General features: G+C 53.1%; 1 protein-coding gene across 1 annotated transcript; it reads right to left on the minus strand.

Annotated features, from left to right (window-relative positions):
* Nucleotides 1-3,442: 3,442 nt before the first annotated feature.
* On the minus strand, nucleotides 3,443-12,417 carry LOC105505972 (protein ADP-ribosylarginine hydrolase-like protein 1). The gene is made up of 2 exons (XM_011933956.1): nucleotides 12,126-12,417; nucleotides 3,443-3,636 (listed from the first exon to the last, which is right to left on the minus strand). Exons 1-2 carry the CDS (start codon nucleotides 12,337-12,339, stop codon nucleotides 3,443-3,445), a joined length of 408 nt encoding a protein of 135 aa, XP_011789346.1. The 5' UTR covers nucleotides 12,340-12,417.
* Nucleotides 12,418-13,822: the final 1,405 nt, after the last annotated feature.

Here is a 13,822-nt window from a genome sequence, read left to right on the forward strand (position 1 = left end):
CCGCCACGTGGATCCGTGTCTCTGTCACGCTCTGCCTGCCGCACGGATCCGTGTCTCTGTCACGCTCTGCCCCGCCACGTGGATCTGTGTCTCTGTCACGCTCTGCCCTGCCACGTGGGTCCGTGTCTCTGTCACGCCCTGCCCCGCCACGTGGGTCCGTGTCTCTGTCATGCTCTGCCCCACCACGTGGGTCCATGTCTCTGTCACTCTCTGCCTGCCGCACGGATCCGTGTCTCTGTCACGCTCTGCCCCGCCACGTGGGTCCGTGTCGCTATCACTCTCTGCCTGCCGCGCGGATCCGTGTCTCTATCACGCTCTGCACCCCTGCGTGGGTCCGTGTCTCTATCACGTGGTGTCCCGCCACGCAGGTCTGTTTCCATCCAGTGCGGTTTTCCTTCTGTGTGAATGACTTCCGTTAGCATTTCTTGTTACATGACTCTGTGGGTGATGAATTCTCTCTCACATCGCTCTGAAAAGGCATCTGCTGTCATCGCTACTGTCGTTTCTCTGTATGTGATGTGTGTCTGTCTTCTGCTGGCCTTTAGGATTTTTCTTTAGTATTACTTTACAGCAGTCTAACTACTGTGTGCCTTGGTGTCATTTCCTTCATGTTTCTTGTGCTGGAAATTGATTTTCTTGTATCTGTGAGTTTATAATTTTCATCAAATTTGGAACCGTTTTCCATTTTGATGATTGTTTCTCCAAGTATGTGTTGCTTTTGTTCTCCTCTGTGCTGAGGATGCAGACACATGCACGTCAGGCTGCCTTAGGCCACCCATAGGTCGCTCGGGCTCCCTTCATACCTTGGATTCTTTTTCTTTGTATGTCTCACTTTGGATAGTTTCTGCTGCTTTGCCTGCAAGTTGATTAACCTTTTCTTGGATATGTCTAATCTGCTATTAGTCTTAGCCAACGTATTTTAAAACTCAGACATTATAGTTTTTATTTCTAGAAATGTGATTTGGATCTTTTTAAAAATGCCTTTCATGTCTCTACCTAACTTTGTGAACACACGGAGTATCTGGCATTTTACGTCTTTGTCTGTGAATTTTGACGCCTGTGTCGGGCCATGCGAGTTTGGATTTACTGATTTTCCTTGTCAGGAACTGGATTCTTCTGGTTCTTTGCCTGCCTCATATGCTGTGGAGTCCTGGATATTTCTATATTCCTGTAACTATTCTTGACCTTTGTCTTGGGATACAGTTAATTTACTTGAAAGTAGTTTGATCTTTCTGGGTTCTGCTTTTAGGATTTACATCTTGGCTGGGTGTGGTGGCTCATGCCTGTAATCTCAGCACTTGGAGACTGAGGTGGGCAGATCGCTTGAGCTCAGGAGTTCAAGACCAGCCTGGGCAACATGGTGAAACCCCTTCTCTACAAAAAAAAATACCAAAATATTAACTGGATATAGTGGCACGCACCTGTGGTCCCAGCCACTCAGGAGGCCAAGGTGTGAGGATTGCTGGAGTCTTGGAGGTCAAGGCTGCAGTGAGCCATAACTGCACCACTGCACTCCAGCCTGGGTGATGGAGTGAGACCCTGTCTACAAAAAAATAAAAATAATTTTTTTTTTTTTTTAAATTTAAAGCTTGGCTGGGCCTGGTGGCTCACACCTGTAATCCCACCACTTTGGGAGGCCAAGGCAGGTGGATCACCTGAGGTCAGGAGTTCAAGACCAGCCTGAGCAACATGGTGAAACTCCATCCTTACTAAAATACAAAATTAGCAGGGCATGGTGGCGGACGTATGTAATCCCAGCTACTCAGGAGGCTGAGACAGGAGAATTTGCTGAATCCAGGAGGCCAGAGGTTGCAGTGAGCCAAGATCACGCCACTGCACTCCAGCCTGGGTGACAGAGCAAGACTCCATCTCAAAAAAAAAAAAAAAAAAATTTAAAGCGTGCTTTTCAATAGATACCATTAAGAAAACAAAAAGGCAAGGCATCCAATGGGAGAAAATATTTATAATATATAGAGCTGACAAAGCATTTGTATCCAAAATATATAAAGAACACTTGGCATTCAGTAATAAACACAGCTGGGATGAGCCAGACACACTGGTCTGCATTTTGCTTTCTTCACTCATCTATGACAGAGGTTGTCCCATGCCTCAGGACACATCGATCCCCACTTCACTCTTTTTAATGGCTGCATAGTATTCCATCACATGGATGTGCCGCAGTCAGTTTCACCATTCTCCTACCAAGGGACACTAGGCTGTTCCAGGTTTTGCTAATATAAACGATGGGGCAGAGAGCATCTCTGTCCACGTATCTTTGCTCCCTTGCTTTTGTATAATCACCATCATGGGCCTTTAGAATTTCTGGGAGTAGAAGTGCCAGATCAAAAAGCGTGTTCATTAAATTATTTTGACAGGTAATGACAGATTTTCCTCTCGAGAGGTCATACTGTCCTTACCCTTGTCCAGCAGGAAGCTGTGTGCCTTCTGCACCACAGAAGAGCTGGCCCCAAGGCTTTTGCGGCTGGTGATCTACTTCTGCTCAAACTGCCCCTTCCACGTGCCCAGAGCAGGTTCCTCTCGGGAATGGGGCTGCCAGAGCAGCTCACCTGGTCTTACCCTCTCTCCGTGGCTTTCTGGGGATACCTGCGTCTCTGCTACTCTGTCAGGAACACAGGTCGTCTCAGAAACCCCTCTAGCCTGTGGGCATTTCCTCTTCTGTCTACTAATGAGTCCAAGTTCTCCAGCTTGGAAGAGCCTTCTGGGGAAGGATTATACAAGAAGTGGGGCTCATCACTGCGGTACTGACGACACAGGAAGTCAGCCACCACCCACATTTCAAGGATAAGCATGGAGGACGCAGGGCCAGGACTAGAGGAGCAGAGGCTCTTTGGAGGCAGACACTGGGGCCACCCAAATACAGCTCCACCAGAAACACATCAAAGTGTTTTAGAGACATTCATGCAGACCGCACAAGCCATCATTGATGTGGTAACAGAAAAGACCAACTTAAAGGGAAAACAGTGGGAAATCTCTCTTAAAGGCAACTGGCAGTGGGTGACAACCTGCCTATGGGGAAGCCTGGCGCCACGTGACAGGTGCTTCTTAAACAGACACCCGCGCTGGCCGGGCCGACCGGGAGGGACCACTGCCTGTGTTCCTTAAACAGACGCCCGCGCTGGCCAGGCCAACCGGGAGGGACCACTGCCTGTGTTCCTTAAACAGATGCCCGCACTGGCCCAGCCGACCAGGAGGGGCCACTGCCTATGTTCCTTAGACAGACACCCACGCTGGCCGGGCCAACCGGGAGAGGCCACTGCCTGTGTTTTTTAGACAGATGCCCGCGCTGGCTGAGCTGACCAGGAGGGGCCCCCGCCCAAAAAAAGGGACTCTTGGCTGATCTGGCCCCACTGAAGCCACCTGGAGATGCTGGGGGCTAGTGGAAGACAGACGGTTAGGACCGTAGGGTCCCCGCTGGGTAGCTTTAGGGGGCAAGGAGAGGATTTCTCTGACCCTTTTCGTTGAACGGCGTGTGCCAGGCGAGGAGGTAGTTATTGGGTTTCAGCTGAGCACAGCCTTCGATGGTAGCTGGGTCTGGCCGGCGTTCTGGAAGCTTCTCGACGATTTCCACATAGCACCTCACCATCTCCCGGTACAGATCATCTAGGCACCAGTAGTCTGGGGAAGAAAGGGGAGGGCAGACATTAGAGCCAGCTGTGGTGTGAGCTGTGGCCTCCCTCCTGGGGGCTCGGGCAGGCTCCCCACGGGCTCAACATCTGAGGCCACAGCCCCAGCGAGCTTCTGGCAGGGAAGAGGCAGACTGGTGTCTTCAGGGAGGTGGAGAAAGGTTTGGGGAACCGTCCTGCACAGCCCTGGCTGCCGAGGGAAGTTGAACATGTAGACAAACAATTAACTTGAGATTTCATTCTGATTTCAGGCCTTCTAGTTTGTTGTTACACTTGTTATTCTAGTCACACGTGGGAATCTAGAAAAGACCCACCACGCTCATTTTCTTTTTTTTTTTTTGAGATGGAGTCTCGCTCTGTCGCCCAGGCTGGAGTCAGTGACGCGATCTCGGCTCACTGCAAGCTCCGCCTCCCGGGTTCACGCCATTCTCCTGCCTCAGCCTCCCAAGTAGCTGTGACTACAGGCGCCCGCCACCTCGCCCGGCTAGTTTTTTGTATTTTTAGTAGAGACAGGGTTTCACCGTGTTAGCCAGGATGGTCTCGATCTCCTGACCTCGTGATCCGCCCGCCTCGGCCTCCCAGAGTGCTGGGATTACAGGGATGAGCCACCGTGCCTGACCACTCCGTGCTCCTTTTCTAGTGGTTCTATCCATGTGGCCACAAACAGAACCGAAACCAGCCCACTCCATGGGCTTGTGACGCAGACGGTGGAGGCCAACGTGCCCGGCTCCGGCTCCATCTTCTCTTGTCGGAAACCCGGGTACCGCAGGGACAGCTGCCACCAAGCAGCATCCCCAGCCCCACAAGCTCTGGAAACAAGGGTGGGCTCGAGGCCCTGAAAGACCCTGGGGCACGAGGGCGAAGGAGCTGGACACAGCAGACACCCGCCCTATGCCCAGCCCCCAGGAGGCCCAGACATCCTCCCACAGCAAGAGCTGGTTCTTATTTGCCGTTTTCCCTGATAAGCCTCAGTGAGGCTGTGTGTCTTGCCCAGGCTCAGTGAGGCTGTGTGTCTTGCCCAAGGCCAGAGCTGGCAGATGTGTTTGCCGGCAAAGCCCGAGCACTTCTGTGATTAAGTAACCTGCAGTGTGTGGATGGAGTCCACACACCTCTAAAACCAGAGCCCGGGCACCCGGCCATGCCAGGACAGGCTGTGGCATGCAGATGCCCACTGAGGTGGGACCGGCGAGGGTGCCCCTCCTGACGGCCACTGTAACACCCAGCAGCTTGTTTTCATTCTGTACTAAAACTGCCCTCTGGGCTTGCGGGTCGGCCCCGGGAGACGCCACTGCTCCCTTTTCCTTGGTGATGAATCCCCTACCTTTGGGGAGGCGAGGGGTGGGAATGAATGGTGAGAAGGAGGCAAAGACGGCGGCTTGGCCCACCCTCCATGGGGCAGAAATGGCACCTGGAAGCAAAAGACCTTCCCGCTGGTGGCTGGGGCCTTCCTCAGCCGCATCAGAGCCAGATGTCCTAGCACGGATGGGTTGGTGAGACTAGGAAGGGCACTTGGCAAAGTCACTCCCTCCTCGAGGACACGAAACCTCTACCGCTGCAAACCCCTGGAGAGAGCGTGCAGGGCCCCCCGTGGTTGCACATACCCGGAGAGAGCATGCAGGGCCCCCCGTGGCTGCAAACACCCTGGGAGAGAGTGTGCAGGGCCCCCCGTGGCTGCACACACCCGGAGAGAGCACACAGGATCCTGAGGCTGCAAACTCCCAGAGAGAGCACTTCAGGCCCGGCGGCTGCAAACCCTACAGAGAGAGCATGCAGGACCCCACGGCTGCAAACCTCCTCTCCTCTCACCACAGAGAGAGCGCACAGGGTCCCGCAGCTGCAAGCCCCCCAGAGAGAGCGCGAGGCCCCCACAGCTGTGAACCCCCCCCAGAGAAAGCACGCAGGGCCCCGTGGCTGTGACCCCCAGAGAGAGGGCTTCCGTGGCTGCAAACCCCCAGAGAAGTGCTCAGGACAAGGACTCCACGTTGTGCCCTCCTACCACCAGTTCCCTGACCCAGCCCAGCAGAGGCCTCTGAAGAGTGAGGGGCAGTCCCGGGAGGCATGGCTGGCTGGGCTGTACATGGTGTTGTCCATATGCACAGTGTTGTCATATGGGCACAGCGCTGTCTACACTCACCGCGCTGTCTGCACTCACGGCGCTGTCTACACTCACGGCATTGTCTACACTCACGGCATCACGGCGCTGTCTACACTCACGGCGCTGTCTACACTCACGGCACTGTCTACACTCACGGCGCTGTCTACACTCACAGCACTGTCTACACTCACGGCGCTGTCTACACTCACAGCACTGTCTACACTCACAGCACTGTCTACACTCACAGCGTTGTCTATACTCACAGCGCTGTCTACACTCACAGCGCTGTCTACACTCACGGTGTTGTCTGCACGGCATTGTCTACACTCACAGTGCTATCTACACTCATGGCGCTGTCTACACTCACAGCATTGTCTATACTCACGGTGTTGTCTGCATGGCATTGTCTACACTCACAGTGCTATCTACACTCATGGTGCTGTCTACACTCACAGCATTGTCTATACTCACGGTGTTGTCTGCACGGCATTGTCTACACTCACAGCGCTATCTACACTCACCGCGCTGTCTACACTCACTACACTCATGGTGCTGTCTACACTCACAGCATTGTCTATACTCACGGTGTTGTCTGCACGGCATTGTCTACACTCACAGTGCTATCTACACTCATGGCGCTGTCTACACTCACTGCGCTGTCTACACTCACGGCGCTGTCTACACTCACGGTGCTGTCTACACTCACAGCATTGTCTACACTCTCAGCATTGTCTACAGTCACAGTGCTGTCTACACTCACAGCGCTGTCTACACTCACAGCATTGTCTATACTCACAGCGCTGTCTACACTCACAGCATTGTCTATACTCACAGCGCTGTCTACACTCACAGCATTGTCTACACTCACAGCGCTATCTACACTCACGGCGCTGTCTACACTCACAGCGCTATCTACACTCACGGTGCTGTCTACACTCACAGCGCTATCTACACTCACGGCGCTGTCTACACTCACAGCGCTATCTACACTCACGGCGCTGTCTACATTCACAGTGCTGTCTACACTCACAGCATTGTCTATACTCACGGTGTTGTCTGCACGGCATTGTCTACACTCACAGCGCTATCTACACTCATAGCGCTGTCTACACTCACGGCGCTGTCTACACTCACGGCATTGTCTACACTCACATTGTTGTCTTATGTGCACAGTGTTATCCACACGCATAGTGGCCTACATGCCTGGTGTCTACATGCACACTGTTGTATGTGCATGGTGCTGTCTACACACATGGTATTGTCTGTCCTGCATGTATGATGTTGTCATAAATGCATAGCATTGCACTGTGTAAACACAGGGTGTTTACATGCACAGTGTTGTCTACACACGGTGTTGTGTGTGCATGGCATTGCCTACACACATGGTGTTGTATGTATTGTGTTTTCTACACGCACCGTGTTGTGTATTGTGTCTACGTGCATGTTTTCTGTACACATGGTATGTGTGTATGGTGTCTACACGCATGCTGTCTGCACACATGGTATTGTGTGCACGCACAGTATTGTTTTACATCATGCCACGTTCATCACCCCAGTTCTGAGTCGGGGAGGACAGAGAATGTGGCAAGACCATGGTTTGGGAGACACGAGTCCTGCAGTCTCATGGGAGAGAGGTGAGGGCTGCATTCCTGCAGGAATTAAGGTCACCTTTGCCTGCACACGAAGCCCCTGGGTGGGGGTAGAGCTGCGTGGCTTTGTCCAGGCTGTGTCTAAACCCAGCGTGTGCCACTCACAGTCACCGGCACCGTCGTTCCACAAAGGGCCTTTCTCAACCCAGTCCTGGGTTAACAAGCCTAACCCTTCCTGAGTCCCCTAAAAGGATTCGTTTTATTCTGGAATTAGGTACGAAATGTCTGTATTTAACTGAAATTTAGCCTTTTCAAAGCAAAAAGAAGTCCATAAAACAAAATGGCACAAAAAGCATTGTCTTTTCAGGTTAGAATTTAAGCTAGAAACAGATTTTACCCTCGGGCTTCTCCCCAGGTTTCTTTCCTTTGGGACACTCAACTCCTGTCTCCCGTCTTCCCTGTCTGGTCTCCCGAAAGACAAACCAGTTTATAAAGCTGCCTGAGGGGCTGGGCGTGGTGGCTCGCACCTGTAATCCCAGCACTTTGGGAGGCCAGGATGGGCAGATCATGAGGTCAGGAGTTCAAGACCAGCCTGGCTCTACTAAAAATACAACAAGTTGGGCCGGGCGCGGTGGCTCACGCCTGTAATCCCAGTACTTTGGGAGGCTGAGACGGGCGGATCATGAGGTCAGGAGATCGAGACCATCCTGGCTAACATGGTGAAGATTGAGACCATCCTGGCTAACACGGTAAAACCCCGTCTCTACTAAAAAATACAAAAAACTAGCCAGGCGAGGTGGTGAGCGCCTGTAGTCCCAGCTACTCGGGAGGCTGAGGCAGGAGAATGGCATGAACCTGGGAGGCGGAGCTTGCAGTGAGCTGAGATCCGGCCACTGCACTCCAGTCTGGGCGACAGAGTGAGACTCTGTCTCAAAAAAAAAAAAAAAAGAAAACACACAACAAGTTAGCCCAGCTGCTTGGGAGGCTGAGGCAGGAGAATCCCTTGAACTAGGGAGGTGGAGGCTGCAGTGAGCCGAGGTGGTGCCACTGCACTCCAGCCGGGCAAAAGAATGAGACTCTGTCTTAAAAAAAAAAAAAAAAAAAAAGCTGCCTGAGTCTCCCAACTAGTATCTCAATAAAGAAAAGGCAAATACTAACATTCAGTGAACTTGTAGCAAAATGTCATGTTTCCAAATATTTTCAGTTATTACAGCCCCAGGAGAGGCTGAGAAGGCAATGGCCCTGTGCCCTGGAGACCGTGGCCAGGTGACACCTCCCGCCGTCCTGCTGGGCCCTGAAGTTGGGGCTCAGTGAGCCTCACGGCGGAGATGTGTCAGACGAGCCTTTGGCCACCTTCCCACACTGGCCTAAGTGCTTCCTCCCACTCTGCTGGCCACTCCATTTAATTCTTTGTGACTGTGAGGCAGGAAGGCTCTGGCAGGGAAGCCGCTTTCCCCGTTTTCCCAGGGAGCGGGGGGTGGCCAGCTGCATACCTGGGCGATGGCTGAGCTCTCTGTGCACACCTCCCCCTCAGGCCTGGCACACACACACCTGCTAAACGCCTGCCGAGTAACTCGGTGATAACACGCTCGTGACATGGCCTTTTCGCTCAGGGCCACGGATGCCGCCTCTCCTGTGTGTCTTGTAGAATGCTAGACATGGCTACTTCCTGGTTCAGAGTCTGCTCTCGTGCCCTGTTCAGAGGCACACCCAAAAGCAGGGAGCCACACAGGCTGCACCTGACCCTCAGACCTGTGCTCACTTGAGCAGCAGAGCCAGGGTTTGCCAGACCATACAGCCCCGTGGCTCACGGGGTGAAGGACTTTTCAGCGCAGCTTACTTAAAGATGCCAAATGTAGTTCCATTTGTACAAGTCTGCCTGTCTTTGGAAAGCAAGCTGAAGAGCCACTGCACACTGCAATTGTTATGACACCTGCAGGCCACCGTGACCTCAGCAGTCAGGGAGGGTGCTTACGAGCACGGGGACAGATTGTGTGGTTCCCGTCCAAGCTCCACCACTCACTGGGCTGTGTGGCACTGGGCAAGCACCTGAACCTCTCTGTATGTCAGTTCCTTCTCCTGTAAGACTGTGATAAAATCAGCCTCCGCAGTGATGTGAGGAGCTCGTGTGGAGGATAACACACGTGAAGCAGCTGGAACAATGCCTGGTACAGAAGTGCCGTGGAGTCAGCACTCACCATTGTCGTTTTGTAGAGATGGAGTCTTGCTATGTTTCCTAGGCTGATCTAGAACTCCTGGGCTCAGGCAGTCTGCCCACCTTGGCCTCCCACAGTGCTGGGATTGCAGACGTGAGCCACTGTGCCCAGCCCTCACCATTGTTAACACAGCTCAAGGACCCCCTTCCATAGGCTACAATTTGTGATTTAAAGAACAAAGCTAAACTTAAGTGAAATTTCAACTTTGATTTTTAGTGAGTTGAAAAAAAAATCTGCTTGGCCGGGCGCGGTGGCTCAAGCCTGTAATCCCAGCACTTTGGGAGGCCGAGACGGGCGGATCACGAGGTCAGGAGATCGAGACCATCCTGGCTAACATGGTGAAGATTGAGACCATCCTGGCTAACACGGTAAAACCCCGTCTCTACTAAAAAATACAAAAAACTAGCCAGGCGAGGTGGTGAGCGCCTGTAGTCCCAGCTACCCGGGAGGCTGAGGCAGGAGAATGGCGTGAACCCGGGAGGCGGAGCTTGCAGTGAGCTGAGATCTGACCACAGCACTCCAGCCTGGGTGACAGAGCGAGACTCCGTCTCCAAAAAAAAAAAGAGAAGAAAAAAATCTGCTTGTTTTGGTTTCTAGAGGGGTAAGCGATTCCAGCGGTGATCTTGGACACGTTTTCTCATGACACATAAACTAGACGCTGCAGCAGCGCAGTGAACCCTCCCTTCCCGTCCACAGCCGAGGACCGTGAGAGCTTAGAGCAAACTTCCTTCCTTCCTAATGACAGCGCCCCACGGTGGCTCATGCCTGTCAGCCCAGCACTTTGGGAGGCTGAGGTGGGTGGATCACTTGAGATCAGGAGTTTGAGACCAGCCTGGACAAGGTGAAACCCCGTCTCTACTAAAAATACAAAAATCAGCCAGGTGTGGTGGCGGGCGCCTGTAGCCCAGCTACTCAGGAGGCTGAGGCAGGAGAATCGCTTGAACCCGGGAGGTGGAGGTTGCAGTGAGCTGAGATCACGCCACTGCACTCCAGCCTGGGCAATGGAGCAAGACTCCGTCTCAAAAAACAAACAAAAAACAGCGCCCTGAACGTCCGTAACCCTTTTAACTGTGTGAATTTCGTGTCCTGTTGGGCCGATCTCCGTCGGTGCATTTTTGGAGTGTCCTATGCCGCTGCCCTCCCTGCGGGCCTGGCAGGATGAGACCCACAGCCATGGACACTGCCATTCACAAAACACCCACCAAGTGCCACCAGAGATGGGACATGCAGAGCTGGTGTGAGTGCACACATGGCATGAGACGCCCAGAGGAAGCCATGCTCAAGAGTGAGGACCAGCCATCTACTGTGACAACAAGCAGGAGCCTCGTCCCACAGGTGTCTGTGTGTGGGGTGCACCTGCTCTGGGCTGCGGGGACACAAGCGTGGGGCTGCTGGTCCTAAGGGCACACAAGAGGCCGCCTGGAAAACCAGAAGCAGGAGCTCCCCGATGTCAAGGCTGTGAACACTCAGACACCTCCCAGTCTCCAGCAAGCCGGGAGCCTTATCTTATCGCCGGCGCTTCAGCTCTCCCGTTATTTAGGGACCAGCCACAGGCTCGATGGCATTCCTCCGCCGTGAGCACAGAACTAAACTGGGCGCATCCGTGGCGGATGAAAGAATGGTGGAGTGAACGCGTAAGAGATTTCAGTGACTTAGCTGCAGCCCTCAGATTTTAATTCTGCCGTGATCAACAGACAGCACCCACGAGGTTTGGAAGAGCAAATGCCTCGTAGGAAAGCTGGACTGCGTGTCTGTGCACCTGCCGTTTCCCTGAAATTCATGCAAAAGCTTGATCCTAAAATCAACTTGCTACTTAAAGGTATTTTAAGAAGCTTTGTCTCCAATCTCGTCCAATTGAGTTTACGTCATTTTCTTAGAACACATTTGTGTACGGGCAGCTCTCCAAGCTGGACCGTTTTGGGAGATGATGTTCTAACCTTCAGTCACTGGAATTTAGAACTAATCCCCAAACAGTATTAATGGGTCCACAATTCAAACTGGCTTATTTTACATCCCTTTGTAATGAATTTGGAACAAGGCGGCTTAATCTCTGCAGTGAGAGGTGAGCCCTCACCCTTCTCACACCGGCACGGCTGAATCACCCCTGCTCACACCAGCACGGCTGAGAGAGGCTTAATGGACTTTAACTCTATTAGAAGGTGCTAGGCTTAGTTAACGCTTTACAAATACAAGTGAAAAGTCACATTTAAAAATTGAATCTTAATTTGCAAAGTAATACTGTGACCCCCAGAGAAACCACAGGAGAAACACGATCTGCCTCGTATCAAATTTGAGAGTCACTGGTGTCTATTAAATTGCCACTTTTAGCAGCAGTATCATGTAACACCATCGACTGAAGGACCGCACTGCCTTCAAAGGTCTCAGGGGCTTACTGGGAGAACTTGAGCAGCCGCAGTGCTCCCTCCAGCCCGCACACCGGAGCGAGGCGGGCCCGGCCCTACCTGTGGCCACAGTGCTCCCTCCAGCCCACACACACCGGAGCGAGGCGGGCCCGGCCCTTCCTGTGGCCACAGTGCTCCCTCCAGCCCACACACCGGAGCGCAGCGGGGCCCGGGCCTACCTGTGGTGAGGGCCTCGGCGGTTGCCATGTGCATGATGGTATTGTCACTCACAGGCCATTCTCCTGGCGAGAGTACGAGGTGGTCCAGGCCCCCAGAACGTTGCAGCTCCTCCTGAATCTTCATGCCCACAGCGCTGTTCTCCTTGCAGACATTTCTGTAGCCAAGAGCATCGCCGACGCTCGCCAGCAACATTGCAGCCTTAAATTTCTCCATCTCGGGAGGCAGCTCCTCTTACCCTACAGCTGCAGAGCGTCCTGGCCTTTGTCTCCTCCTCAGCCTGCCTTTTATAGTGGTCATTGTGTCGCTGTCAGGAGCGTCCTCTGACGGCCGGGCACTCCTTGTCTATCTCTGCAGGTGGCACCAATGAGAGGACCTTTCTGTCCCCCACGTGGGAGGTGTCAGCTTTCTTCCGCGTCTGGACAGGCACCAGCTCCTCAGCAAAGGAGTCTGCTGGCTTCTGCCAGCACCCAGAGCACCTTCAGAGCGTTGACAGAGCGGGGGCTCCTCTCGCTGTCCCTGGAAGGAGTGTGCACACTTCCCCGTGTGTGGTGCGGGGTGACGCGGGAGCAAATGTGTGCAGGCGTGCCTGTCACTGTGGCCCGCCGTGGGCCGTGCCCTCACCCTCAGGCAACGACCCATCTGCTGTCTACAGCTCTGCCTTTCCTGGACATTTCCTGGACATTTCAAACACAATGTGTGGCCTTCAGTGTCTGTCTTCCTTCACTCAACATAATGTTGAGATTAATCTGTGACATGCAGTTTTACCTTTTAGAAAACTTTTCGATGATGAAATGTTTTTGATCGAACACTTGGTAATGGGAACAAAGTCTATCTAGCTCCTGTGTGAAAAATGACGGTGTCTTCTCAGCATGCGGTGTTTAACGGCTCTCAAAGAACCGGACTGCACTGTGAGGGGGAAAGTCGTCAGCAAAGCGCAGGCTTTGCTGGAACCTCCCATCCGGCCCTTAGTCAGCTCAGCGTCTTTACAACATCCCTGCTAGCTCATGAAAAGAATATTAAAAATACGGAGGCAGGGAGTGAGGCAGAATGCAAACAGCCAGGGCTCCTGGTTTGAAATAAATTAGGAAAACAGACCATCGCCCGACCCCACCCCTGGACAGGTCTCTGCAGAGGCCGGGTGCCCAGCAGGGCTCTCTCCCATCTCCCTCCTCGGGACCTGGTTTCCATCAGACCCAGGGGAAGCGAAGGGAGTTACACCTGGACTGAAGAAATGCGTCTGATAAAAACGAAACTCAGCCAGGTGTGGTGGTTCAAGCCTGTCATCCCAGCACTTTGGGAGGCCGAGACGGGCGGATCACGAGGTCAGGAGATCGAGACCATCCTGGCTAACACGATGAAACCCCGTCTCAACTAAAAAATACAAAAAACTAGCCGGGCGAGGTGGCGGTGCCTGTGGTCCCAGCTACTCGGGAGGCTGAGGCAGGAGAAGGGCGTGAACCCGGGAGGCGGAGCTTGCAGTGAGCGGAAATCGCACCACTGCACTCCAGCCTAGGGGACAGAGCGAGACTCTTGTCTCAAAAAAAAAAACAAAACAAAAAAACCCCAAAAAACCCCCCACGAAACTCTTGTAGTATGTAGTGAGACACCAGGAAGCATTTAAGTCACCGTCTGACGTTATACTAGCACTTGTTAAACCGGAGGTTCTCGAGCAGTGAGCTCATCTCATCCTCCACTG

The sequence above is a fragment of the Colobus angolensis genome, unplaced genomic scaffold (assembly GCF_000951035.1).
Source record: "Colobus angolensis palliatus isolate OR3802 unplaced genomic scaffold, Cang.pa_1.0 Scaffold13, whole genome shotgun sequence".
Classification (NCBI taxonomy): Eukaryota; Metazoa; Chordata; class Mammalia; order Primates; family Cercopithecidae; genus Colobus; species Colobus angolensis.